Source organism: Danio rerio, chromosome 3, assembly GCF_052040795.2.
Source record: "Danio rerio strain M-AB ecotype USA chromosome 3, GRCz13ab, whole genome shotgun sequence".
Classification (NCBI taxonomy): Eukaryota; Metazoa; Chordata; class Actinopteri; order Cypriniformes; family Danionidae; genus Danio; species Danio rerio.
The window spans coordinates 17,896,068-17,921,790 of record NC_141023.1 but is presented as its reverse complement, the minus strand read 5'-3'; the positions used below and the strand labels follow the sequence as shown (position 1 = coordinate 17,921,790).

General features: G+C 35.4%; 1 protein-coding gene across 2 annotated transcripts; it reads right to left on the bottom strand.

Moving 5' to 3' along the window:
• Nucleotides 1-1,763: 1,763 nt before the first annotated feature.
• gaa (alpha glucosidase) lies at nucleotides 1,764-24,267 on the bottom strand. Of its 2 annotated transcripts, none has more exons than XR_015480585.1 (19): nucleotides 23,517-24,267; nucleotides 20,068-20,219; nucleotides 17,781-17,946; nucleotides 17,612-17,708; nucleotides 17,419-17,538; nucleotides 15,834-15,952; nucleotides 15,399-15,530; nucleotides 14,936-15,046; nucleotides 14,673-14,786; nucleotides 13,138-13,222; nucleotides 12,941-13,058; nucleotides 11,977-12,110; nucleotides 11,549-11,700; nucleotides 9,055-9,203; nucleotides 8,855-8,980; nucleotides 7,761-7,859; nucleotides 5,476-5,640; nucleotides 2,266-2,418; nucleotides 1,764-2,108 (listed from the first exon to the last, which is right to left on the bottom strand). XR_015480585.1 is itself a non-coding variant. In XM_087244159.1 (19 exons), the coding sequence occupies exons 1-19, from the start codon at nucleotides 24,000-24,002 to the stop codon at nucleotides 2,046-2,048; spliced, it is 2,757 nt and encodes a 918-aa protein (XP_087100285.1). In that variant the 5' UTR covers nucleotides 24,003-24,267; the 3' UTR covers nucleotides 1,764-2,045. The 2 variants fall into 2 exon arrangements, 1 of the variants encoding a protein (XP_087100285.1); XM_087244159.1 differs by having other exon boundaries at nucleotides 8,839-8,980.
• Between the last annotated feature and the right edge of the window lie 1,456 nt (nucleotides 24,268-25,723).

The following is a 25,723-nucleotide window of genomic DNA, read 5'->3' as shown; positions in this document are numbered from 1 at the left end:
CCGCCGCTGACGTCAGGCCGAAGCCCCGCCCACTGGCATTCCGCTGCTTCCGGAGCGACACTGCGTTTCCTCTGGTAAAAGGCAAAGCTTGAAGCAGGACGTCTAAAAACACGAATTATTTTTGGTAACGCGTTGGGATTGTTCCATTAATTCAAGTGTTAAATGTAAAAACATATAGACAATTTAAAAAACTAAAGTTATATAGTATATAAGTTGGCTAATATCTAGTAAATATACCACAGTACTTTAATGGTAAGAGCACTATTCTCCACCTCACACATTTTTATTGAGATAAAGTTGGTGAAATATTCGCTCATTCGTTCATTGACAACTTGGGACATGCTCCTTATATAGTTTACCATGGTACTTTCAATATGTGGTCTGAAATCACATGCAAGTATGACTTCAAAACAACATTAGCACTTATTTATTGGACTGTAAACACTGTAAGCCTACTTTGATTGTAAACACTGTAAGCCTACTTTGATAGTCAATGGCTACTAATATGATTTTTCTTTAACATTTCCAAATAATACTTTTTCTGAAATTTTTGTTATAGAAAGAAAGTCTGAATGTGTGAATATGAAACCAACTTATCTAAATAACTTTTTTTTTAGCATGAAATGGTGTATATAATCAGGTGAAATCAGGAAAGTATTCATAGAGCTTCACTTTTTCCACATTTAATACATTCTTATTCCAAAATATATTAAATTAATTTATTTCCTCAAAATTCTGTCAATCTGAAAAAAATGTTTTTTGAAATTGTTGCAAATTTATTACAAATAAAAAACCTGAAAAGTCACTTGTACATTCACATTCACAGCCTTTGCCGTGAAGCTCTTAATTGAGCTCAGGTACTTTAAGGTCCCAGGGTTGACAGTGCATGTCAAAGCACAAACCAAGCATGAAGACAAAGGAATTGTCGGTAGACCTTCGAAGAAATCCTATTGAACACCTCTGGAGAGATCTGAAAAGGGCTGTACATTGTCGTTTCCCATCCAACCTGATAGAGCTTGAGAGGTACTGCAATGAAGAATAGGCAAAAATTCCCAAAGACCGGTGTGCCAAGCTTGTGGCATCATATTCAAAAAGACTTGAGGCTGTAATTGCTGCCAAAGGTGATCAACAAAGTATTGAGCAAAGGCTGTGAATACTTATGAACATGTGATTTTTCAGGTTTTATTTTTAATAAATTTGCAACAATTTAAATAACTCTTTTTTCACATTGTCATAATGGAGTATTGTGTGTAGAATTTTGAGGAAGTAAATGAATTTAATCCATTTTGGAATAAGGCTGTAACATAAAAAAATATGGAAAAGGTAAAGCGCTTTGAATACTTTCCGGATGTACTGTACACTCTCAGAAACAAAGGTACAGGAGCTGTCACTGGGGTAGTACCTTTTCAAAAGATACATATTTGTTCCCAAAGAGTCCACAGGGGTACATCAAAGGTGCTTTTTAAGTACATTTGAGCACTAATATGCACATTTGAGGTACCACTGTAGACTCTTTGGGAACAAATATGTATCTTTTGAAAAGGTACTGGCCCAGTGACAGCTCCTGTACCTTTATTTCTGAGAGTGTATGAACAAATCCTTCTGTAAAATAAAATAGGCTACACTTCAGAATGTGAAGGCAGCATGTATAAAACTATAAAATTCGGTCTATGATATTTGGTCTATGAAATAGACCATATTTTACTGCTACTCTTACTAATGTAATAATACAGTAAAACAAAGAACAACAATAGTAAGAATCATTATTCCTTATATCAGATATATTTATAATAAAATAAATAGTATAGCTATGGAATATGCTAATTATTAGCTTACAACAATAAAAGCATTAAAAACGTTGAATAAAAATAAACATTATTTTTTATGCACTTTTAAATTACAATGTACAATAGAAAGATCCCGTGAACTTGTAACAGCTAAAGGTCATTGTTAGGCAGTTATAAATTCACTGTAAGCCATGGCTTCTTAGGTGTATTGGATTAATATGCATCTGAATAAGTACAGAACATTAAGTAGATTTTTTATCAGCTCCACTGTATTGTGATCTTGGCAGTCATTGGTAGTTCCAGACCAGCTACTGTCAGAACCTGCAAAAAAAAAAAAAAAACACGCACGCACACACACACACACACACACAAAATTTAATTTTGCACAAATAAAAATAAATTTTATAATGCAAATATACATACTAAATTACACAGAAGTAAACCAAAATATCGACACTAAAGTAAAGCTGTTGCCGACCTTGGTATCTAATCTGTATGAGAAGTCAGGAACTTTCTGTCCGTTGGCCCATACGGCAGTAGGTGGAGTCTGGACCCCGAAAACACGCACTTCCCCCAGGACCAAACCATCAAGAGATCCGTTTAATTTGATCGGTTTACTGACCACATATGACTACAGACAGAAATGAAACATAAAATCAAAATATTAAACACAACGTCAAGCCTTCATCTTCTTTTTTATTTTGTCGGGTTTCAGGTGGTGTTCTAAATAGATGAAAGATAAAATCTATAACTGTAAAATATTAATAATATATTCTTTTTTCCTGAAAAAAAAAAAAACAAATCATATTGTAAAAAAGATTAACATACTTTTTTTTACTTAACCAAAAACAAATAAAGAAAGAAAAAAAAACTAAATATCAGAGATTAAAAAAAACTACATAAAATAAATAATAATAAAAATACCAACTAAGAAATGGAAGATACACCAGAAAAAGGTCCCCATTTTTTTCAAAAGTCCATTGTGATCCTCTGACACTGAACAGTAAGTATACAGTAGGAAATGAGTTCATTGATCCAGTGCTTTGTAGCTGGAGAGTGACATGATTCAATTTATTCCCAGCCGTTCCAGACAGAAGTGTGAAGTATTTTTTTTATGATGAGATGCATCTAGTTCAGGGGTGTCCTGATATATATTCCCCAAAAATCTGACAAAACAGGACTACTCCAAAGCATATAGTTGAAGTCAGAATTATTAGCCCCCCTGTTTATTTTCTTCAGTTTCTGTTTAATGAAGAGCAGATTTTTTTTCAACACATTTCTAAACATAATAGTTTGAATAACTCATTTCTAATAACTGATTTATTTTATCTTTGCCATGATGACAGTAAATAATATTTGACTAGATATTTTTCAAGACTCTAGTATCCACCTTAATGTGACATTTAAATGCTTAACTAGGTTAATTAGGGTAACTAGGCACAGGTTAGGGTAATTGGGCAAGTTATTGTTTTAGCGATGGTTTGTTCTGTAGACTATCGAAAAAAAAATTATATAGCTTAAAGGGGCTAATAATTTTGATCTTAAAATGGTTTTTAAAAAGTTAAAAACTGCTTTTATTCTAGCTGAAATAAAACAAATAAGACTTTCTCCAAAAAAAAAAAAAAAAAAAAAAATATATATATATATATATATATATATATATATATATATATATATATATATATATATATATATATATAATCATACATACTGTGAAAATTTCCTTGCTCTGTTAAACATAATTTGGGAAAAATTTAAAAAAGAAAAAAAAGTCAAAGGGGGCTTATAATTCTGATTTCAACTGTATGCAGCTAACTACATTCAGCTGCATTGCACCTTTGGCATTTTGAAGATATATTAGGATTACACATATGAAGTTTTATTTTGGAGTAACATTTATATACTGTTTTAATAACACAGTAAAAATACTAAATATTTTGGTAAGCCTTTGATGACCTGAGTAAATTTGCAGAAAATTAAATTTTTAGGGTGAACTGTCCCTTTAAGTTGACAATCTACTAATAGTCTAACCACTGGTAGTTGAAGTTGTACTTATAATTCACAGAATGTCTATAGCAGACTTTTAAAATAAAGTGTTTCCCAACATGTTTACAAATTTTACACTCAGAAAAATTAAGTTTTGCTATTTGTTCAAACTACTTATATAAAATAAGCTGACACAACACAATTATTGAGTTTTTTTTGAGACGACTTAATTGTTTTATGCTCAATCGACTTCAATTTGTAAAAACTAGTCATTTAACTTCATTCCTTCATGTCCTAACACAAATCGATTGTGTGGAAAGCCTCATTAACACTAAAAGCGTTTCGCAGTGGCAAAAGCAACAAGCAATCGTTCATTTCATCTCCAGATGTAGCTAATCGATTCCAACAGCGACGACAACACAATCAAGAACACGTGGGCAGGCGATCTGTTGCAAAACTGCCCAAATTTTCCTAATTTTGATTAAGGATCTGGCAACACTGAGAGTGACCGTTGGCGATCAGGTTTGGGTGTCGAGCAACGCAAAAAAGTTGAGAATCCTTCAACTTTATGCAAATGAAGAGCGACTATCTTGAGTGACAGCCAATAGGAACACCAGTAGAGCTCACATGATCCTCTCTCAGCTCACTCAGAGGCCGGTTGTATTCGTGCTGTATATACCTACACACCCCTGCGCAGCGTTGCCAGACATACAATATTTATCATATTTGTACGATAATTTCGACCTCTGTATGATCAATAATGTAAAAAATACAATAATGTACGATAATTTCAGAATTTTACGGTATTTCAAATTAATTTCATTGCAATCTTGGGGCTTCTATAACTATTGATCTAGCTGTATTTTTTGTCTACTGTCTGTGAGGAGAACGTGGAGTTAGGGACGATTTCTATCTCATCTTGCATAACATTTTCTCATTCAATCAACGTGGAGAATGGCTCTCTCTCACAAGTTAACGTTCCTGCCCCGCGGTGCTTATAGGTCAGTAGTTTTCAGGTTATATCGTCAGGCCAATCGTTTAAGCAATAAAGTTTTAAAAAGTAGTGCTAAAAAGGATATGAGAAGGGGAGTTTGCCCTTGATGTTCTCGTTTTATTTTCACATTCAAATGCTTCACATAAACATGTTTTTTCCAAAGTTAATCTCATCAAAACAAAGCCACAAAATCGGCTCATTCACTCAGACACTCTGAATGGGCTCGTGCACACCTGAGAGTGTGTTAAAAATTCAGAAGGGTGCACTGCTTTCAAGCCAAGCAGCACTTTGTTGCTGTCCAATTTGTACCACAAAATGAATCCCTATACATCTGGCAACATGCAGGTATCCAATGACAGCGACTCGTAGGTGGAGTTTGAATTTTTTTTTTACGTATTGTGGTCATTTGCACGTTGTGTCAAAGAGCTTTTTGTCTAGATAATATCTTTATACTCTCTGTTTGACTTGTGTACGATAATGTTCCTCCAAATACAATGATTTTGAGGTTCTGGTATCATACTTTGACATTTCCAATTTGGCAACACTGCTGCTGCGTTTGAAGCAGGTCACCACCCAGAGTGAAAGGCCGCTACAAAGTCACTGCTATTCTGAATGAGACAGAAGCCAGAATTTTTTGCAGTCCCCCCAAAAAACTCAAGAATTGTGTTGTTTAGCTTATTTAATATTTTATTTCACCCTGTTTCCTACCTCTTCAGCAAAGAAGAGAAGATATGAATAATCTCCCCGCTCAAAAGTATCCAGACTTTCTCCATCATCCCAAAAAAGTTCTCCTTTGGCCAAATTTCCCACTGACAGTCCCACCGTTAGGGTGAAAGGGTTTTTGCGAGATATTGCAGTGGTCAGAGCAGGAGCCTGAGAAACAAGATAGCAAAAAAGTTCTAACTAAAAATTTGTTTGCTACAGGGTTTTACAGGGTTAGGCAAGAATGAAAATATCAGCTTTTAATTACTCATCCTCATGTTATTCCAATCCATTAAGACCTTCAATCATCTTCAGAACACAATATAAGATATTTTACATGAAATCTGAAAGCTCTCATCCTCCATATGAAGTCCCAAGATGTTCAAAGTCCAAAAAAAGAGGAACCAATCAAAACAACCCCTCTGACTTCAGGGTTTCAACTGTGAAGGCCCATTCACACCAATCATAATAACTAAAAACATGCCAAAAATATATTTGCATTTACACTAATGAACAATAATTCATTCATTCATTTTTTTTTCAGCTTAGTCCCTTTATAAATCAGAGGTCACCACAGCGGAATGAACCGCCAAACTTATCCAACATATGTTTTACGCAGCGGATGCCCTTCCACCCCCTTGTAACCAGCAGATGTCCTCAGTTTGCCACTAGTGCCTCTAACCAGTGAATCCAGGTCATGTAATCAGTAAAATCAAACCGTGAATTTAGCGATTACAGTCAGAGTAGTAACGGAATAAAAAAGACAAATTCTTTTTCACAATGTCTACAAAAGAGGCAACACAAAGACTCAGAAACTAGCACTGTGGATGTGGGTGGTTGGGTACTGAGGGTGCTTTTGATTTTTACTTCCCTGGCTTGCATAACTTCCGTGTATTTTTTAACGACTATTTCCCGGGCTTATAATCAATCGATTTTGCATTTAATGCAGAGGAACACTGAAAACCTGATGTCATCACTGTGTACTGGCGCCCATTTACCACCCAGACATTGCATGTTTACCTCATGGTTGTGACGTTGCTTCAAAATTTCTTGTTTTTTCAGAAGGAATTTGCTCTAAACAACAAAAAAATTAAAAAATTTCGCTCGATAGTGAAATATATGTGTCCGAACAATAATGTCTTAAGCAACATGCCACAGATATATATGATATAAATGTGTTTTAGGGTTTCATGACTCTTTAACATCAAGCATGGTCATACCACCCAAATGTTATCCTCTTTATACTGGCTACCTGCTAAGTTTCATATTGAATTTAAAATATTGCTTCTTACCAATAAAGCTTTAAATAATCTAGCTTCTGTTTATCTAACCAACCTTCTGTATCGCTACAATCAAAACTAGATTGAAGACCTATCTTTTTTAGTAAAGCATACACTCAATGCATCATATAGTAGTACAATTCATGAATGTGCTCCATGCATCTTGTTTAAATACACTATGAACAGCAGCTACGCTAATTATTCTCTTTATTCTCTATTTCCACCTGGGGATACTCATCTCGAAGCCCCCAGAGAGTATGCAGTGCCATAGATGCGATCCAAGGCCTGTGAAGAGTTGATCTCAAGTATTCCATACTCCCAGACCAGGCCGTATCCTGAGCACTGACACTGTTCCAATTCACTATAATCTTCAATGTGAAGCTGCTCTGACATAATCTACATTGTGAAAGCGCTATAGAAATAAAGATGAACTTAACAGAATTGAGTCTACCTCTTTATCAATACAGTTGTGGTCTGATCTCTGGTGTTATTTTACATTCAGAGCAATATTTAGATCTCTTTCTCTATTGTAATTGTTATGTCTAGGGGCGTTTTGTATTTTTTAATAATCCTGATTATGTTGTGTGAATGTGCTTTGTATAGTTATCATCATGCTATGTGTAAATGGCCCCTAATCATATTTAAAGCTCATATTATCAGTGTTGTGGATTTGCACCATGATCTGTCATGGAAGACAAAAGAAGGCGATTATTTGTACAGTCTTTATGGTGAACAAATGTGTTCCAGAAGCTTCTTATAGTTACGGTTGAAGTCACATCAAATGTTTTGACAAAGTATTTGGTTCCTTTTCTGGACTTTGACGTTTTCTTGCTTATGAAGGCTCTCGCATTTCATCTAAAATATCTTAGTTTGTGTTCTGAATTAGGAAGGAAGATCTCGGGGGATTGTAATGACTTGAGGATGAGCAATTATTAACATGTTTCATTTTAGGGTGAACTAACCCTTTAATTTGATTTACAAATATTGTTAGGTCATGTCTGGCCCCTTTACCTGCTGTGGGATGATGCTCCTCTCTCTCACGTGAACGATGATGGTGTCCAACGAAGCAGGAAACACAATGTATTGTCCTTTACTGTAATATGTTTGGCCCTAAAGAATATGACAACACAGAATATTTAATATCAGATGAAGAGTAATCATTTGAATGAAACTGTACTCAAATCACACACTATATGTATGTACACATGTAACAATGTGGAGCACGCTCTCTGAAAAAGGCTAGGAAATGTTTAGCTTCAGTAAACTAAAGGGACAGTTTGACTAAAAATGAAAATCCTTTTATTATTTACTCACCGTCTGCTTGTTACAAATGTTTCATTCTACTGTTGAACACAAATAATATATGTTAAAGAATGTTGGAAACCGGTAACCATTGACTTCTATGGTATTTGTTGTTCCTAATATGGATGTCAATGTTTACTGGTTTCCAACATTCTTTAACATATATTATTTGTGTTTAACAGGAAAACAAATCTCATAAAGTTTTGAAACCAGCTGAGGGTGAGTAAATAGTGACTCATTTATTTTGGGTGAACTATCACTTTTAACACATCATGTATGCATTTATTTGTCATAAAAGTAAATACAGTAATGTTCTAAAATATCATTCATACATCTTCTTTTCGGCTTAGTCCCTTTATTACTCAGGAGTCGCCACAGCGGGATGAACCGCCAACTTATCCAGCATAAGTTTTACGCGGCGGATGCCCTTCCAGGTGCATCCCATCAATGGGAAGCACACATGAACTCTCCCATTCACACACACTCTCATACACTACGATCACACCTGATTGTTATGTTGTTACACATACTGATTGGTTTGCATCAGTCATATTCACTAGATATTGTTTTATATGGTAAATATGCTCTGACTTTCTATGCGCATAAATGTATGATGAAGGTCAGGAGACCGAAACGTACATACACAATACTTTTATGAGCATTGACAGTATGCAGAATTATTGGTTCACTTAAAATGAAAAAGTCGGAGAAAACAGCTCTTTTAAATTGTAATGATATTTCATGCCAAGCTTATTCTGCTGGTATATAATATATGAGTAAGGATTACATTGTGCAGACTGTACCAAGTCCCCGGGGGGAGATACGCCATCACCTCCACTGCTCCCTGCTCCAGAACTGGACTGATGAGCAGTGAACTCCCCCACAGGAACTGTCTGTCAATGCTCCTGCAATCTGGATCAGTGGGGAACCTGAAAGAAATGAGCAAATGTCAGTAAAGAGATCACCGCTAGAATCAGATAAAGAGATATTGAACTGCATTTACTGAAGGAAGAGAGGGCGGGCCACGGTGCTGGCGGAGGTGTGCGCGTGATGGAAGAGTGTGTAGAGGAAGGGCAGGAGAGAATATCGAAGATTAATCACCATCCTCATGGCATCCTGGGCTCGCTGACTAAATACATATGGCTCCTGAGGCTGGAAGTATGAAATATGGCATGAATATGCGATGTGTTACTGATAATGTGGAGTATTTTTAATAATTAAAGTTGAAGATACAATTACAAGTCCCCCTGTTGAATTTTAATTATTCTATTAAATATTTCCCCTGTGATGTTTAACAGAGGAAAGAATTTTTTTACAGTAATGCAATACAGTTTTACAGAATTTCTAATGATATTTTTTCTTCTAGAGAAAGCCTTATTGCTTTTAGTTAGGCTTAAAAAAGCAGCTTTTCATTTTTTTAAATTCTCTTATATCCTGTGCAGAAGTATTCACAGCCTTTGCCATGAAGCTCTAAATTGAGCTCACTCAGGTACATTCAGCTGATTGGACATGATTTGAAAAGCCATACACCTGTCTATATAAGGTCCCAGGGTTGACAGTGCATGTCAAAACACAAACCAAGCATGAAGACAAAAGAACTGTCTGTAGACCTCCGAGACAGGATTGTCTTGAGGCACAAGGCTGGGGAAGGTTACAAAAAAATTTCTGCTGCTCTGAAAGTTCCAATGAGCACAGTGGCCTACAGTGCTCTTGACCTCAGACTGAGGCGACGGTTCATCTTCCAGCAGGACAGTGACCCAAAGTACACCACCAAAATATCAATGGAGTGGCTTCACAACAACTCTGTGAATGTCACTGAGTGGCCCAGCCAGAGCCCAGACCTAAATCCTATTGAACAACTCTGGAGATATCTGAAAATGGCTGTACACCGTTGCTTCCCCTCCAACCTAATAGAGCTTGAGAGGTACTGCAAAGAGGAATGGGCAAAAAGTCACAAAGACAGGTGTTCCAAGCTTGTGGCATCATATTTAAAGACTTCAGGCTGTAATTGCTGCTAAAGGTGCATCAACAAAGTATTGAGCAAAGGCTGTGAATACTTCTGTACACGTGATTTTTCATTATTTATTTATTTTTTTTAAATAAATTTGCAACAATTTCAAAAAATCTTTTTTCACACTTTATGGGGTATTGTGTGTAGAATTTTGAGGAAATAAATGAATTTAATCCATTTTGGAATAAGGCTGTAATATTAAAAAATGTGGAAAAAGTGAATCAATACTTTCCAGATGCACTGTAACTAGCAAAAACATTATGCGCTATTATCATGACAAATACAAAAAAAAAACAAGTTACAAATGAATTACTAAAACTATTAAGTTTAAAAATATGTTGAAAACAGTCTTCTCTCCATAAACAGCACTTGGGAAGTGAAGTTTTGTCTTCGACTGTGTCTATTGGCCACTTTATTAGGTTCTCTTTGCTAATACCCTTGTTACAACTTTTGCCTTCAGCAATATTTTAAATCTTTGTGGCATATGCAACAAGCTGCTGGAAGCATTACTCATATTGTTGTTTATTTGAGCTTTGTGACATGGTGCATTATCCTGTCATGAAATGAACACACTGAACTGAACATGGTCAGCAACGATACCAAAGTAGACTGCAGACTAGTTTTATTCATGCTCAATTGGCACTAACAGGCTAAAAGTGTGCCAAGAAAATCTCCCACACTCCATTACACCACCAGATACCTGAACTGTCAATAGAGTGTAGGGTTGATCCATGTTTTCTTATGCCACATTTGACCCTCCCATCTAAATATCACAGCAACAATAGAGACTCGTCCTTTATCCAGTCTTCTATTGTCCTGGTTTGATGATGGTTTTAGCCGTAGACAGGAGTGTCACATGTGTGCTTTTCAGCTGCTGCTGTAGCTCATCTGCTTCAAGGTTTGATATGTTTTGTGTCCGGAGATGATCTTCTGCAGACCTCAGATTAAATGAGTTACTGTTGCCATTCTATTAGCTTAAACCTCATCTGACCTCAGGCAGTTTTACCCACTTACTGGATGACCATTCTCTGTGAACCCTAAAGATGAGAGTGATGCAATCCCGGTAAATCAGCAGTTTCTGAAATACTCAGACGAGCCCAGTAAAACAGCAGCACAGTTGTAAATCATTTACAGTGCACTTGTAAATTTTACAGTATTATATGCAACTAAAATTGCCACTAATACTGTAAATTTACAGCAATTAGAGTGTTGCAAACCCTACAGTTTCAGCATATGTTGTCCTTTTTTCAAAGAGAAAGTCAAACTTTAAAGTTTCTATCTTCCTCATTCTGATGTTCGGTTTAAACTTCAGAAGATCATCCTGATCACATCTGCATGCCTAAATGCATTGAGCTGCTGCCATGTGATTAGACCTTAGATATTTGAATCAATAAGCAGTTGGACAGGTGTACCTAATAAAGTGGCCAATTAAAATACATATCATTTATTCCTTTAGAAAATTGTCAAAAGTTAAGCATTATCTCACAGCATTAGGTCTGTCATTGTGGTTTCTCATGAAGGGGTAAAAGGCTCCAAGTTGTGTCCAGCGCACACACAGCTCTTCGTTAGTGTCTCCACCAAATCCACAAACATCAGCTCCCACTAATGGAATGCCATACAGTCCAAACAGGAGCACAGCTGGTGCATACACACAAAAACACAGCATTACATCAGAGATAAAACATGCATTACTAATAGGAACCAAAAATAAATAAAGTCATTTTTCATCTTATTTTGCAGTAAAATTAAACTTCCAAAACAATTCATATTAAATTTTTTACATTGTGATCTGTATATTTTGTCATGCTTTTTTTCTTTAGCATAAGAAAATTCTGACAAGCTCTTTTCTTAGGGCAAAGAATAAGCTAAACTTTATTTTTATCCTCTTTGAAACCTTCGTTTATCGTCTCTCACCGGGTATTGAAAAGCGCAGTTGTTCCCAGTCACTTCGCACATCTCCTGTCCAGTGTGCAGAGAAACGACCCAGTCCCGGAAAAGATGATCGAGATAAAACAAACGGCCGAGTTTTCTTCACTTTTAGCAGTGCCCTGAAATATCAAACCACATTTAAATGCATCTTTCACTAAACATCTTAAATCTAAAAATAAAAATAATGTACGCGTCAGTCAAAAATATTTGTTCTACGATTATTTCATAAAGCATTTTAGCACAAAAACAAGTATTTTAGCAACAAAGTGTGCGAAACATTAGTAATGAAGAGGACTCCATTCATTCATTTTCTTGTCGGGTTAGTCCCTTTATTAATCTGGGGTCGCCACAGCGGAATGAACCGCCAACTTATCCAGCAAGTTTTTATGCAGCGAATGCCCTTCCACCCAAAACCCATCTCTGGGAAACATCCACACACACACACTCATACACTATGGACAATTTAGCCTACCCAATTCACCTGTACTGCATGTCTTTGGACTGTGGGGGAAACCGGAGCACCCGGAGGAAACCCACGCAAAGGCATGGAGAACATGCAAACTCCACACAGAAACACCAACTAAGTCGAGGTTCGAACCAGCGACCTTCTTGCTGTAAGGTGACAGCACTACCTACTGCGCCACTGCCTCGCCCTTTTGAAGTCCTTTAAGATTAAATAACATTCATTCATTCATTCATTCATTCATTCATTCATTCATTCATTCATTCATTCATTCATTCATTCATTCATTCATTCATTCATTCATTTTACTTCAGCCCAGTACTAGGAAACACCCACACACTCATTCACACACATACACCATGGACGAACTAGTTTATTCAATTTACCCATACTATTAGTGGTAAGATAAATTGCTTTCAACAAACTCTGCCCTGTTATTTGTGTTTTATAAAGTTTTTCTATGAACTGAAGTGGCATTTCTCTGACCTGTGAGTGGCGATGGCTTCGGTCAGCCCATAGAGGTTGTGTAGATTGTAATGATTGGACAGATACTGCTGTGCGGACACACACAGAGTTCCTGAGTTTAACTGGCCTCCAATCACACCTATGAATACAGATGCATGTCACATTAAATCACTAGAAAGAGTGATAGTATTCTACTAAAAAGACTTTAGTATTGTGACCTGGTGTATATGGTGGTTTCTCCAATTCAGAGTCAGGACATCCATCCACAGAGCCCTGGACAAAATTTGAAGGCTCATTCATGTCCTGTAAACAAGAAAATCACAGAAAAAAGTTGCAGTTATCTGTAAGTTATATACAGTGATCAACATAAATGAGATTTGAAAATGAATATCTCAGTGAATATATTTCGGTTCATACAAAACAGATTTATTAAATGGATATAATTATCAAAAAATGTTTTAGTCACCGAACATCTTCAGAAATAGAAAGATAATAGATTTAAATTCATGCAAAATATTGAAAGAAAATAACAATCTTAAACATTTTAACAAAATTGTATAATTTTTGTTTCACTTCATTTTGCTCTTTTTTTTATGTTTAATGAATATTTTACCCCAAACATATAAATTTAGGTGTACTAATTATGGACCGTTATTATGAGTTATTAGGTTACTAACAAAACAAAAATACAAATAAAATGACTGAAACATAATTGTATATTTTATAAATCCAGTTTTCCTAAAAGAACACCTAAAACCTGTTAAAACATAACAAAAATTAGGAAATAAAAAATAAATAACATTTAATAACAACAGTTTTATTTAATTTGTAAAATAAGATGAAAAACAACAACTATGTATATTTGCCAAGCGGCAACCTACCGCTCTCCCTCGTGAAGCTAATTCCGGCTGATTAGCCGCTGATTTCGACATGTACATCGTATTTTTGTTTTGTTCAATGTGGCTTTACACAGTCAGATGCTTTTTGAAAATATTTACTACAATTATCAGATGATATGGCATGTTGTGTGCACTTTAATGTGCACACAAACCCTTCATGAGGCCTCCATCTCCCAGGTGAGTGAAATGATATACCATCTCCATAAAAGTATTTGTTTTATTTAAGATAAATTATTAGCTTCATTTGCATCCTTCAGAAACATATGGGTGACATCACAGACACTATGTCCATATCTTTTACAGTCTATGATATTTGCATGTAAAATGTACATTTGTTTTATGTCTAATGACATTGAATGCAAAAATATTAGTAATATTTAATCAATAAAAATAAATTTTCTTTAAGTACTAAAATCTAATCTTATTATCGACAGCTTCAAAATACAGACAATTTTCCTAAATAATACATCCTTTCATGTGTTTTTATTTTGTGGCTTAATGGGTAGGACGATCAAATCCCAGCAAGAAGGTCGCTGATTCAATTACCGGTTGGGTCAGTTGGCATTTCAGTGTGGAGTTTGCATGTTCTCCCCGTGTTCACATAGGTTACCTCTGGGTGTTCCGTTTTTTTCCCACAGTCCGAAGACATGCGCTATAGGTGAATTGAATAAACTACTGGCCATAATGCATGTGAGTGTGTGCAATAGTGTGTGGGTGTTTCCCTGTGTTGGGGTGCGGCTGGAAAGGCATCCGCTGAGTAAAACATGTGCTGGATAAGTTGGCAGTTCATTCCACTGTGGTGATCCCTGATTAATAAAGGGACTAAGCCGAAAAGAAGATGAATGAATACTTACTATCCAAAGTCCATCCACAGGTACCTTGTTGTAAAAGTCTTTGATCCAGTCCATCCACCAGTCCTGTGTTGTAGGATTGGTGAAATCTGGGAATGCAGTCGGACCCGGCCATACCTGATTAAATTATGAACAAAATCGAAATGTTTTCCACCTTATGCCCTAAAGACTAAAATATTATAAATACTACACTGGAAGAAAATAGATCTTGTAATCTTGTGATCTGTTATAATGACAGTAATATTTCTTTCATGTGTGACACCAACCTTCCCAATAAGGATCTGTCCAGTGGAGTTGTTGATGAAAACTCCTTTCTTCAGTCCATCGTCAAACGGTTTGTATGAACCAGGAGGACTCGCGCTGCTGATGCCTGGATCCTAATGCATAACATCACAAGTTATTTAACATGCTGATTTGTGTCCTGTGGCTAATTTCCCTGCTGATAAAACAACAGAAACCTACAAAGGCTTTATAATGGTTTTAATGTACACTTGAAATCATATTGGTTTTAATGGAAACTATACTGGTTCTTTAACAAATAAACAAATCAATCCTAATGAGAAATGTCCCAAAACACATTAAAAAGGATTCAAATGTGCTGGTTTTGATGGTTTGTAATGTATTTGTAGATTTATTTATTCAATATGACACTGACGTTTTACCACATAACACAAGACAACAAGTTGATCATATTTAATATTTCCATGATAAAAAAAATCATCCACCTACAAGAATGAGCACATATTTCATCCCCAGCTGATGGAAATCTTCCACCATTTGAGGCAAATCTCCAAACCGCTGCGGGTCGAAAGTAAAGACTCTTCTTTGGTCTGCATAATCAAGGTCATTCCACTGTACATCCTACAGAAGCACATTTAAGGTTATTAAGGCTATATTGTAATGGTAGTAGCCAAAAGTGAAAACCATCCTTGCAGAAATAATATTAAGAATGATGACTATTTAGTCTATGAGTATATAATACGTAAAACAAAGTAATAATATTAATTGACTATAATCTATTTACTATATATGTCATTTCCATAGTTGTTGACTTTCTATTTAATATACATTTATATGTTTTGCAAAGTGGAGTAAACTCAGTTTCCGTCAGAAACATTTGCCATATATATGTTATGCAGCTATGTTTTATTTATATTTGCATACCAAAGGTATCTTGGCCTGCCGCATGAGCTGAACTACTGTCCTAGTGATGTTGGTGGAGGTATAACCCCAACGACACAGATGAAAACCCAGTGACCAGTAGGGAGGCATCATAGGATATCCTTAACAGAGAAGATACAACACAATAAGCTGAAGTTCCATTGGAGTTCCACAGATCTGTCCTTGTCAGAAAGAGATGCATGAATGAGAACACTAGTGAGCAGTTAATGAAGGCCATATCGCTAGTGTCAAGAAGACGAAAGACGAAACTAGTAGTCCATTATAATATCTATAAAGACACACAGCAAATTCATTAGTGTTAAGTTTCGAGTGTTGAGGTAATTCAGAGTAAAGTGTTGAAATTCTAGAGTTAGATAAAGATAAAATAACACTCTCAGTGTTGGAAGCTGATTTGCCTCCTTTTCGTACAGAGTTACATTTTCCTAACGCTAATACAGTGTTGACTACTACATCCGGGAATTTATGCAGCAATATCCCTGAAAGATTTTTTCAGATGCCATTTTCTTCTGCCACGAGGACCAATGAGAAGAAGCAACTGGTGAGTAAAAGTAATTAAAATGTTTGTATAAAGACATTTGACATCAAAATCGTTATGTACAGGCACGTGCACACATAGGGCTCAACATGTGCAGTGCACATGCCCTTTTTAGTCTTGGATAGAAAGTGCCCTTCCAAAATGCCCCCGCGCAATGTTCATGCTTTTATCAGCAGCAGGGTAAATTACTGTAATGGACTACCACCGTTCTTCCCAAGAAGACAGTTGCAGCTTATCCAGAACGCTGCAGCTAGGATTCTGACCAAAACCAGAAAATCTCACCTGTCCTCAGGTCTTTACACTGGTTTCCAGTTACATTCAGAAAAGATTTTCAAGTATTACTACTTGTCAATAAATCACTAAATGGCCTCAATACATAACAGGTATGCTCACTGAATACAAACCCAACAGATCACCCAGATCTTTAGGATCAAGTAAATTAGAAAATCCAAGAGTTCAGTCAAAGTTGCAGTGCTTCCAAGCAAAATAAAATAGCCTTCGTAATAGTTCATGTGAAGTGAACTGATTTCCTCCACACAGTAAAAAATATCTGTGTAAACTAGCATTTTTCGATATTTTGTGATTCATGTTTTTTTATTTTTCTCCATTTATTTATGCTTTTGAATTGCATCATGGCACTTGGATCGTTCTTCCAACAACTTTAAATCTTGAAAAGTTAAAAAGGTGACTTTTATGAACATTTTTATTATGGTGATATATTGTTTGGGTTTACATTACAGTACAAAATCTTCGTAATAAACTGCCAGTACAATTTTTGTTATTTTACAGATTTATTTTTTCTATATGTTATATTTTATACAGTAAATAATTTCAAACTACAAAAAGTCCCTTTGTTAAACTGTAGAGTTGAATTTTTAACATTAAATGTCAACAGAGCAGATATCAAGGTCTAAATAATTAATTTACGACTGCAAATAAAATAAAACACTTATTTTAACAATATGGAAACTATCTTAACAAATATTGGGATCAAAACATCAGGATCGCAAAATAATTCAGATTATTTAATACCTATAACCTCCTGATACTGTTGAATCACACTCTGAGGACTCGGGCCCAAGAAGATGAAGAAGTCCAGAATTCCTCCAATGGTCACCCATGTTAATGCTGGAGCAGGCTGCATAAACACTTCTGCAATTGTCAGGTGTTTAGAGTTATTAAACATGTTATATTACATCATGAAAGGAGAACAGGAAAACTGTACCCATTGCATTGCTGTTGAGAAGGAAGACTCCATGTGCCTGTCCATCACCTTCTTGGACCAGGAAGAAAGGGTGGGAGCCATACAGGTTGGCACTTCTCTAAAAAGAGTTATTTTAAAATATAAATAAAAGGAGGTTAAAGAAAAATGTGAAAAGATGTGACGGTCTTACATGTGGTGCCATGTCTCTGTTCCATAATGAAACAGAGCTCCAGTCGAGGTCCAGCGTGATGGGAGTGTAATGTTCACCCAGTCCCGAGACTGTAGAGGAAGCCAGGCTGGTAGAGAGCTGGAGATACTGATCTGCAAACAGCAGAGGGCCTATTGTAGTGTTCAGACTAGGAAAAGAAAGAATATGACGCATTTAGTAAAGTCACTGTCGCGGATTAAATATAACCACAGAATATACATATGCCAATCAAAAGGGTAAATGGTTGAAAAAGGCAACATTTCACTGTTAGCACGAGTGTCAAGCCAAAAATCATTAGTCTGTAAAGTCTGACAGTTATTGGTGCTGATTTAATTGTGCAGATTAATACTTCTATTTACCTTCATATATTATATTATATTATATTATATTATATTATATTATATTATATTATATTATATTATATTATATTATATTATATTATATTATATACAACAGTTCTGTCTGGTTCTCGAATCTCATTGGCTGATAGCTGTGCGATATTTAAGTAATATCAGCACCCATACAGCCTCTTTACCCTTTGTGTATTACTCCGCCCACATACAGCCAGCAACAAGCAGAGAGACACTACAGTTTGACAAATATTACTGCTGTTAGACAACAAAATGTACTTTTGAGGTTTTTTTTAGTCGAGAATGTAGTTGTTTAGATTGCAACTATGCAGTTTATTTTTAAGAATAGTGCCTATTTTAGAATATTTACAATTTCTGAGAGAGGGCATAAGCCTGCCATAGTATAAAAGACCAAAGACAGTTGACGTTTTCTATCCACAAGATGGCGACAGATCCACATAATAAGCCCTTACGCTTAGAACAGGGATCACCAAACTTGTTCCTGGAGGTCCGGTTACTCCGGTGTCCTGCATATTTTAGCTCCAACCCTAATCAAACACACCTGAACAAGCTAATCAAGGTCTTACTAGGTATACTTCACCCAGGCAGGTGTTTTGAGGCAAGTTGGAATATTACATATTCATTTATTTTCCCCCAGCTTTGTCCCTTCATCAGCTGTCGACACAGCGGAATGAACCGCCAATTATCCAGCATATGTTTTACGCAGCGGATGCCCTTCTAGCTGCAACCCAGTACTGGAAAAAATCCATACACACTCATTCACACCCACACAATTCACCTATAGCGCATGTATTTAAACTGTGGGGGAAACCAGAGAACCCAAAGGAAATATACGCGACAAGGGGAGAACATGCAAACTCCACAAAGAAACGCCAACTGACCCAGCAGAGGCTCGAACCAGCGACCTTGTTGCCTTGAGGCAATCGTGCTACCCACTGCACCATTGTGACGCCCCTGGTAAAAATAAATAAAAATCTAATACTAAAAAAAGTTATTTAAATAAATAATTTTTTGAAAATTAATAGTTTATCTGAAACTAATTAATTTGACTATTTATTTTAGGACTTATTTCATAAATTAGCAAAGTAACACTACCATTCAGCTATATGGACTGTTAGCTATAGTTTCAATCTATTTTTATGGAACTTTGGATAATGGGCTATATGCACACCTAGAGTTTTAAAGCCGACGATAATTGTCCCGTGAAAGCTTAATGCGACTATTTTTAATTTCACAAAGTTGTTTTTACAGCATCGATGTTGTAATGTAATTAGATTACATTCAGTTAAATAGACTTAAGCATTCATTCAGTTGTTCAAGCGTAAAACAAGATAAAAGACTGTTGCAACCACTAGCGCCATCAAGATCAGCAGGCAAGAGCAAAAAAATCCTTTGAAAATACTGGGGTAAAATAACCGTCATATTTTAAATACATAATATAATGAAATGAAATTTAATGCAGTGCTTCTTGTCCGATCTGAGACCCATTTCATATCGTATATCTATCAGGCAATGAAGATAGCAGGTTTTTAAAGAAATCAGGTTTTAAATGTGACAATTTTGTAATAAAAAGTCAGTTCACCGGAAGAACTTGGGCTGCCTGGCTGAAAATTTAAAGTCAGTGTGCATATAGGCCACTGCATTTAAATATAAAGTTAAAGCAACCATTTTTTGATTGATTGTTTGTGGCGGTTTCTTGGGTAGTGATGATTTTCTTGAACACATGACACAGAAACAGTGCTTTATACTCAAATATTTTTTATAAACTTGCAATATTTTAAGTTTAAATCACAATTCTGAATGAAAACATATAGGTATTTGAATGAAATAATGGCATTGGTAAAAGCTAAAAATGTACATATGCAATGGCAGAAAAAGTCAAAAGGAACTGCACTCACAGAACACGGCCATTGGATTTTCGCCGTACACTAAACCCAAATGGTTCTGGCTGGAAATCAACATCATAAAGTGGATTTTCCATGCTCTTGTGGCCTTTGGATTGGGACTTCACAAAGGGAACCTCATATCGTGGAGATGTAGGATCCTTCAACTGTGGTAAAGTGAAATTAAAGCAACAGTTCACCCACAAACAAAATTTGCTCTTCATTTACTTACACTCAAGTAGTTCTAAACTTATTTGTATCAATTTATTTCTTCTATTGAAAAGAAAACAAGATATTCTGCAAAAATGTTGGATGAAAGCAGCCAATGACATCAATAGTAAGAACTAAATGTGCTTTGCCTGTTTTTCCTCAACATTCTTCAATATATCTTATAACAGAAGAAAGAAACTCCCAGGAATCTGAAACAAGTGGAGAATGAGTAAATGGTAAATAATGACATACTTTTTGGGTGAACTACCACTTTAAGAAAGTAAAGTATTGGATAAGCAGGTATACTCTACACAGTTGTAAAAATAAACAGATTAGCCATACATAATAATGGTTTACACAAAAATAATGTTATATTGTAAGTAGGGCTCCATGATATTGGAAAATTCTGAAATTGAGGTATGTTGGATGTTTGGAAAGATTTCATTAATTTAGATTGACTGGGATGATCAAGTCATTTTCTATGAAGTGGATCTGTATTAATTATAATCTTTAATAAATAGACAAATAATAATATTTATTTGTATAGCACTTTTCCTACATACATATAACTCAAAGTGCTTCACAAATAACAAACAAGCATTGTAAAATAAACCAATTAAAAAATAAAGATAAAAACAAATGTATAGACAAATAAAGCAAGATAAACAACTATAAACTCAGATAAAAGCATATATGTACGCATATATGCATATAAAGTTAAGGTCAGAATTATTAGCCCCCTTTGATTTTTTTTTTTCTTTTTATAATATTTCCCAAATGATGTTTAACAGAGCAGGAAATTTTCACAGTATGTCTAATAATGTTTTTTCTTCTAAAAAAAGTCTTATTTGTTTTATTTCGGGTGGAATAAAAGCAGTTTTTAATAAAAATAAAAATAAACATTTTAAGGTCAAAATTATTAGCCCCTTTAAGCAATTTTTTTCAATAGTCTACAAAACAAACCCTGGTTATACAGTAACTTGCCTAATTACCCTAACCAGCCTAGTTAACCTAATTAACCCTGTTAAGCCTCTAAATGTCACGTTAAGCTGTATAGAAGTGTCTTGAAAAATATCTAGTCAAATATTATTTGCTGTCATCATGGCAAAGATAAAATAAATCAGTTAATTGAGATGGGTTATTAAAACTATTATGTTTAGAAATGTGTTGAAAAAAATCTTCTCTGTTAAAAAAAAATATTGTGGAAACAAATAAAGAGGGAGGCTAATAACTCTGACTTCAACTGTATATATATATAAAATGCAATATATAAAACTTCACATACTGTCATATTCATATGCAATTTTAAAAAAGTGTGTCTTAACATGTTTCTTGAAAACATGGATGCTGGGGGTTTCTTTCACTTAATTTGGGATATAATTCCACATTTTTGGAGCATAACAGCTAAAAAAGGTCAGATGGCATCAGATTTACAGAGTGAAATTCTAAAAGTCCAGCTCTAGAAAGAGCGTAGCAAAAGTCTTGGATTAAATCTTAATAAGCAGTCAAAAATGTAAGAAGGTGTCAGGTTGTGTGGTGCCTTGTAAACTAATAAAAGAATCTTAAAATCTATCCTTTGGTGCACTGGCAACCAGTGTAATTCTATTAATGCTGGTGTAAAAGGTCCTTGTTTCTTCAATTTTATTAAAACTCTGGCTGCTGCATTTAGAATCAGTTGCAAGTTCCTTATAGAACTCTTAGGTATACCAATATAAATAGCATTGCAGTAATCAAGCCAAGAGAAAATAAAAGCAGGAATTAATTTCTTGGTTATTTATAGTGGTTAAGGAGTCGTCTGATCGGTAAATCAGAGTTAGCTAATGTGGACCAGGTGCAATCAATCATAATGAGGGCGTGCTCCTCTCAAAATTAGTTTATAAATAAACTTCACTTAAAAACTTTCCCAGAGAGACCTTAAAAGTTTTTCCAGTCTGTTAATCAAAAATGATCAACCGTGTTAAATGCTGCACTTAAGTCCAGAAAAATTAAAACTGACGCTAATTAAACAGTGCTTCATGTTTTTTTTCGAGAGCACAACAGTATTAAAGTACAGAAAATGAACAATCAAAATAGCATGATTATCATTGTATAGTTAAAATATATTTAATAACATGGCAGCACGGTGGCCAAGTGAGTAGCACTGTGGGTTTCCTCCGGGTGCTCGGGTTTCCCCCACAGTCCAAAGACATGCAGTACAGGTGAACTGAATAAACTAAATTGACCACTGTGTATGTGAGTGTGTGCAAGAGTGTCTGGGTGTTTCCCAGTGTTGGGTTGTGGCTGGAAAAGCATTGGCTGCATAAAACATTTGCTGGATAAGTTGGCGGTTTACTCTGCGGTGGCGAACCCAGATTAATAATAGGACTAAGGCAAAAAAATGAATGAATGAATATTTAATAACATTTTTTAAGAAATAATATAATAATGTGATTTGATTATTGCAGATATACACATTAAAATATTGATGCTCAAATGATATATGATTGTTCAGACCTAATTGTAAGTGTAACGGAGGCCAGCTAGTAAGTGCTGTGCAGGTAAACCTCACTCCTCTGACCTCTAAAGAAGCTCTAGCGACAGATGCTAGAGGCCATGGTCTTTAGCCTCCTTGTTAGAGCAACCGACTCACATGCGGAAGGTCGCCAGTTCGATACCAGCTCGGAGCGGGTTGGGTGGCGTAGGACCGGCGGGGTTACATTGGTGCCATGACCTGGATGGGAGTGAGGTATAGGGGGGTGAGTGTAACGCAGGCCAGCATAAGTGCTGTGCAAGTAAACCTCACTCCTCTGACCTCTAAAGAAGCTCTAGCGACAGATGCTAGAGGCCATGGTCTTTAGCATCCTTGTTAGAGCAACCGACTCCCATGCGGAAGGCCACCGGTTTGATACCAGCTCGGAGTGGGTTGGGAGGTGTAGGACCGGTGGGGATACATAAGCATCATATAAAGCAGGGGTGTCCAAACTCAGCCCTAAAGAGCCGGTGTCTTTCAAAGTTTAGTTCCAATCAGACACACCTAATCAAGCTCTTACTAGGCTTTCTAGAAACACCCTTGCAGGTGTGTTGAGGCAGGTTGGAGCTAAACTCAGCAGGGACACCAGCCCTCCAGCAGAGAGTTTGAATACCCCTGATATATATAACATCAATATATAACTGCTTGATTAATGTTGATTTGCCATAATTGTATTGCATTACATATTTTGCCCCTATAAAACCACAGAGCTCATTTCATATAGAAGTCAAAAAGAATTGCTCACAGTGAGATGAAGACGATCCTGAGTCTCAGCCATCACATCTAGCTGCAGTGTGTGGATGTCCCGGGGCAGGTATGAAGGTGCTGAACGAGTGAGAATGGCCCTGTGGCCCCGTTCTGTAGGCAACATGGGCCCCATTTTGTATCCTGGGTAGAAGACTGTGTAGAAACACCACGGTGGTCCTCTTAATCCAGACTGAGGCAGGGGCAAATAACAGCATCCTCTGCTTTCACATTCAGCCCGACTCAAAGATCTGTCCCTAGCACAGTCAATGCGGCGCTCCACAGCTATGCCACACTGATCTCTAGGAACAGTTGATACATTATGACTGTACTTCTGTGCTTTAATGATCCTGTATGAGATATTTGAACTATGCTGCCTTTCTTTTGATGGTGAAAATGCAACACAAATAGTGTTGTCTTCATACACAATGATAAGAAGTACACAAGTCAGTACTGCAAATGTGTTTAAACATCTAATTATGGCCATTGAAAAGAGTTAGTTTGACACTTCATGTATTAAACACAGGGCTGTGAAGCACATATGTAGTCTGTGAGCAATGATAACAAGAAAGCTTGACATAAGTTAAGTGAGTAAACATTTTACTGTCAACAAAACAAACTCTCCCAAATCGAACTACACAATAACGTTTACAAATGACGAGTTTCCTTCACGACGACGTCCTTTAGCAGCATAAGTAACCTGCTGGTCGGTGCACAGCTCTCTGGACGCCGCCATTTTCCTGTGATGTCACGTTCGGGTGTTTCTTTTTTTCTTTCAATTTTCTTTTCGGAAATTTATTGCCTCATATATTATATTATATATTGTTATAATTTTTATATTCATTTGTAGCACGGTGAAGATATATTTTGGGTCATTGTGTCTAGAAAAAATCGTCCAGTTTTTGTAACAACACAAATAAAAGTCATACATTTTCAAGAGAAAGCATGTTTATAGTTAAGACAATCAAAAAATAAAATAAAATGAATGGGAAAATGTTTATTAAACATTTCTTTTAAAATTGTAATTTATTTTATTTGCAGCCTAACATTTCTTATTGAACATATAGTAATGTACAACAACTTATCAGTACATATTTGCATTAAAAAAAAGAAACAGGTGCAAATAAAGAACAAATCACCTACATAAGTAATACGTTACTTAAAATAATTATAAGCAAAATACTACACACAAATCAAAATATTTAAAGGTGAAACCAATGTTTTGTGCTTTCTATAATGAAAACAAATAAGATAAGGTAAACAAAAAGTGCAATAAATCTTCTGTCTTTGATAAAAACGTCTAAATTACAGGAGAACCCCTAGTCTTTTTTATTTATTTATTTATTATATTTAGTTATGTGTACATTTATTTAAGCATAAAGATGTTGTTGATTAGAAGGCATTTTCCTTTTTCTTTTTATTAACTCAATGCCACAAGAACGAGAGGTATTACATTTCATATAGTTTCTGAAAGATATATATATATATATATATTATATATTATATAAATATAAACATTAAAGTAAAATAACATTTACATGAAATTAAATTTTTTCAGAGCATTACATGTTGTCAGTGCTTTTTTGTTTCGTAATTGTTTTAAAAGATTTACATATACTTTGAAGTCATTCAGAAAATGGGTAAAGTTGGGTTTACATTGAGCCCACTTTTTCTTATGTATATGGTATTTTCCTAACAGCATAAACAAATTAAAAATATATTGTCCTTTACAGTTCAAGTTCCATTATCAGAATAAAACATCAAACAACCCAATTTCTATCTTATACTTATTATTTTTTTAACAATTCCAAATCTTTCCAAAATATTCTTGAGTAAATACAATGAAAAAAAAAAGATACAAAATTGTTTCATTTTCTTGACCACAAAATTTACACATTAATGAAATATTAAGTTTCAATCTTTCAGGGAGGCATCTTCCTTACTGTCCATTACAAGTCCATAAATAATGTCATTCACATTAAAGATCTTGAGGTGTGGAATCTTTGGGTAAAGCCAGACATAAACATCTGACCATAATGCATCCACAAACATCCAATGAAAAAACAAATGATCTGTTGTTTCACTTGCAAACAAACAATTTCAAGCGCATGCATATAACAACTGACAGAATATGGAGGATGAATCCTATTGAGGACTACACTTGATTTTGATTTTATTAAATATAAAATAAAACAAGTGAATGTGTTA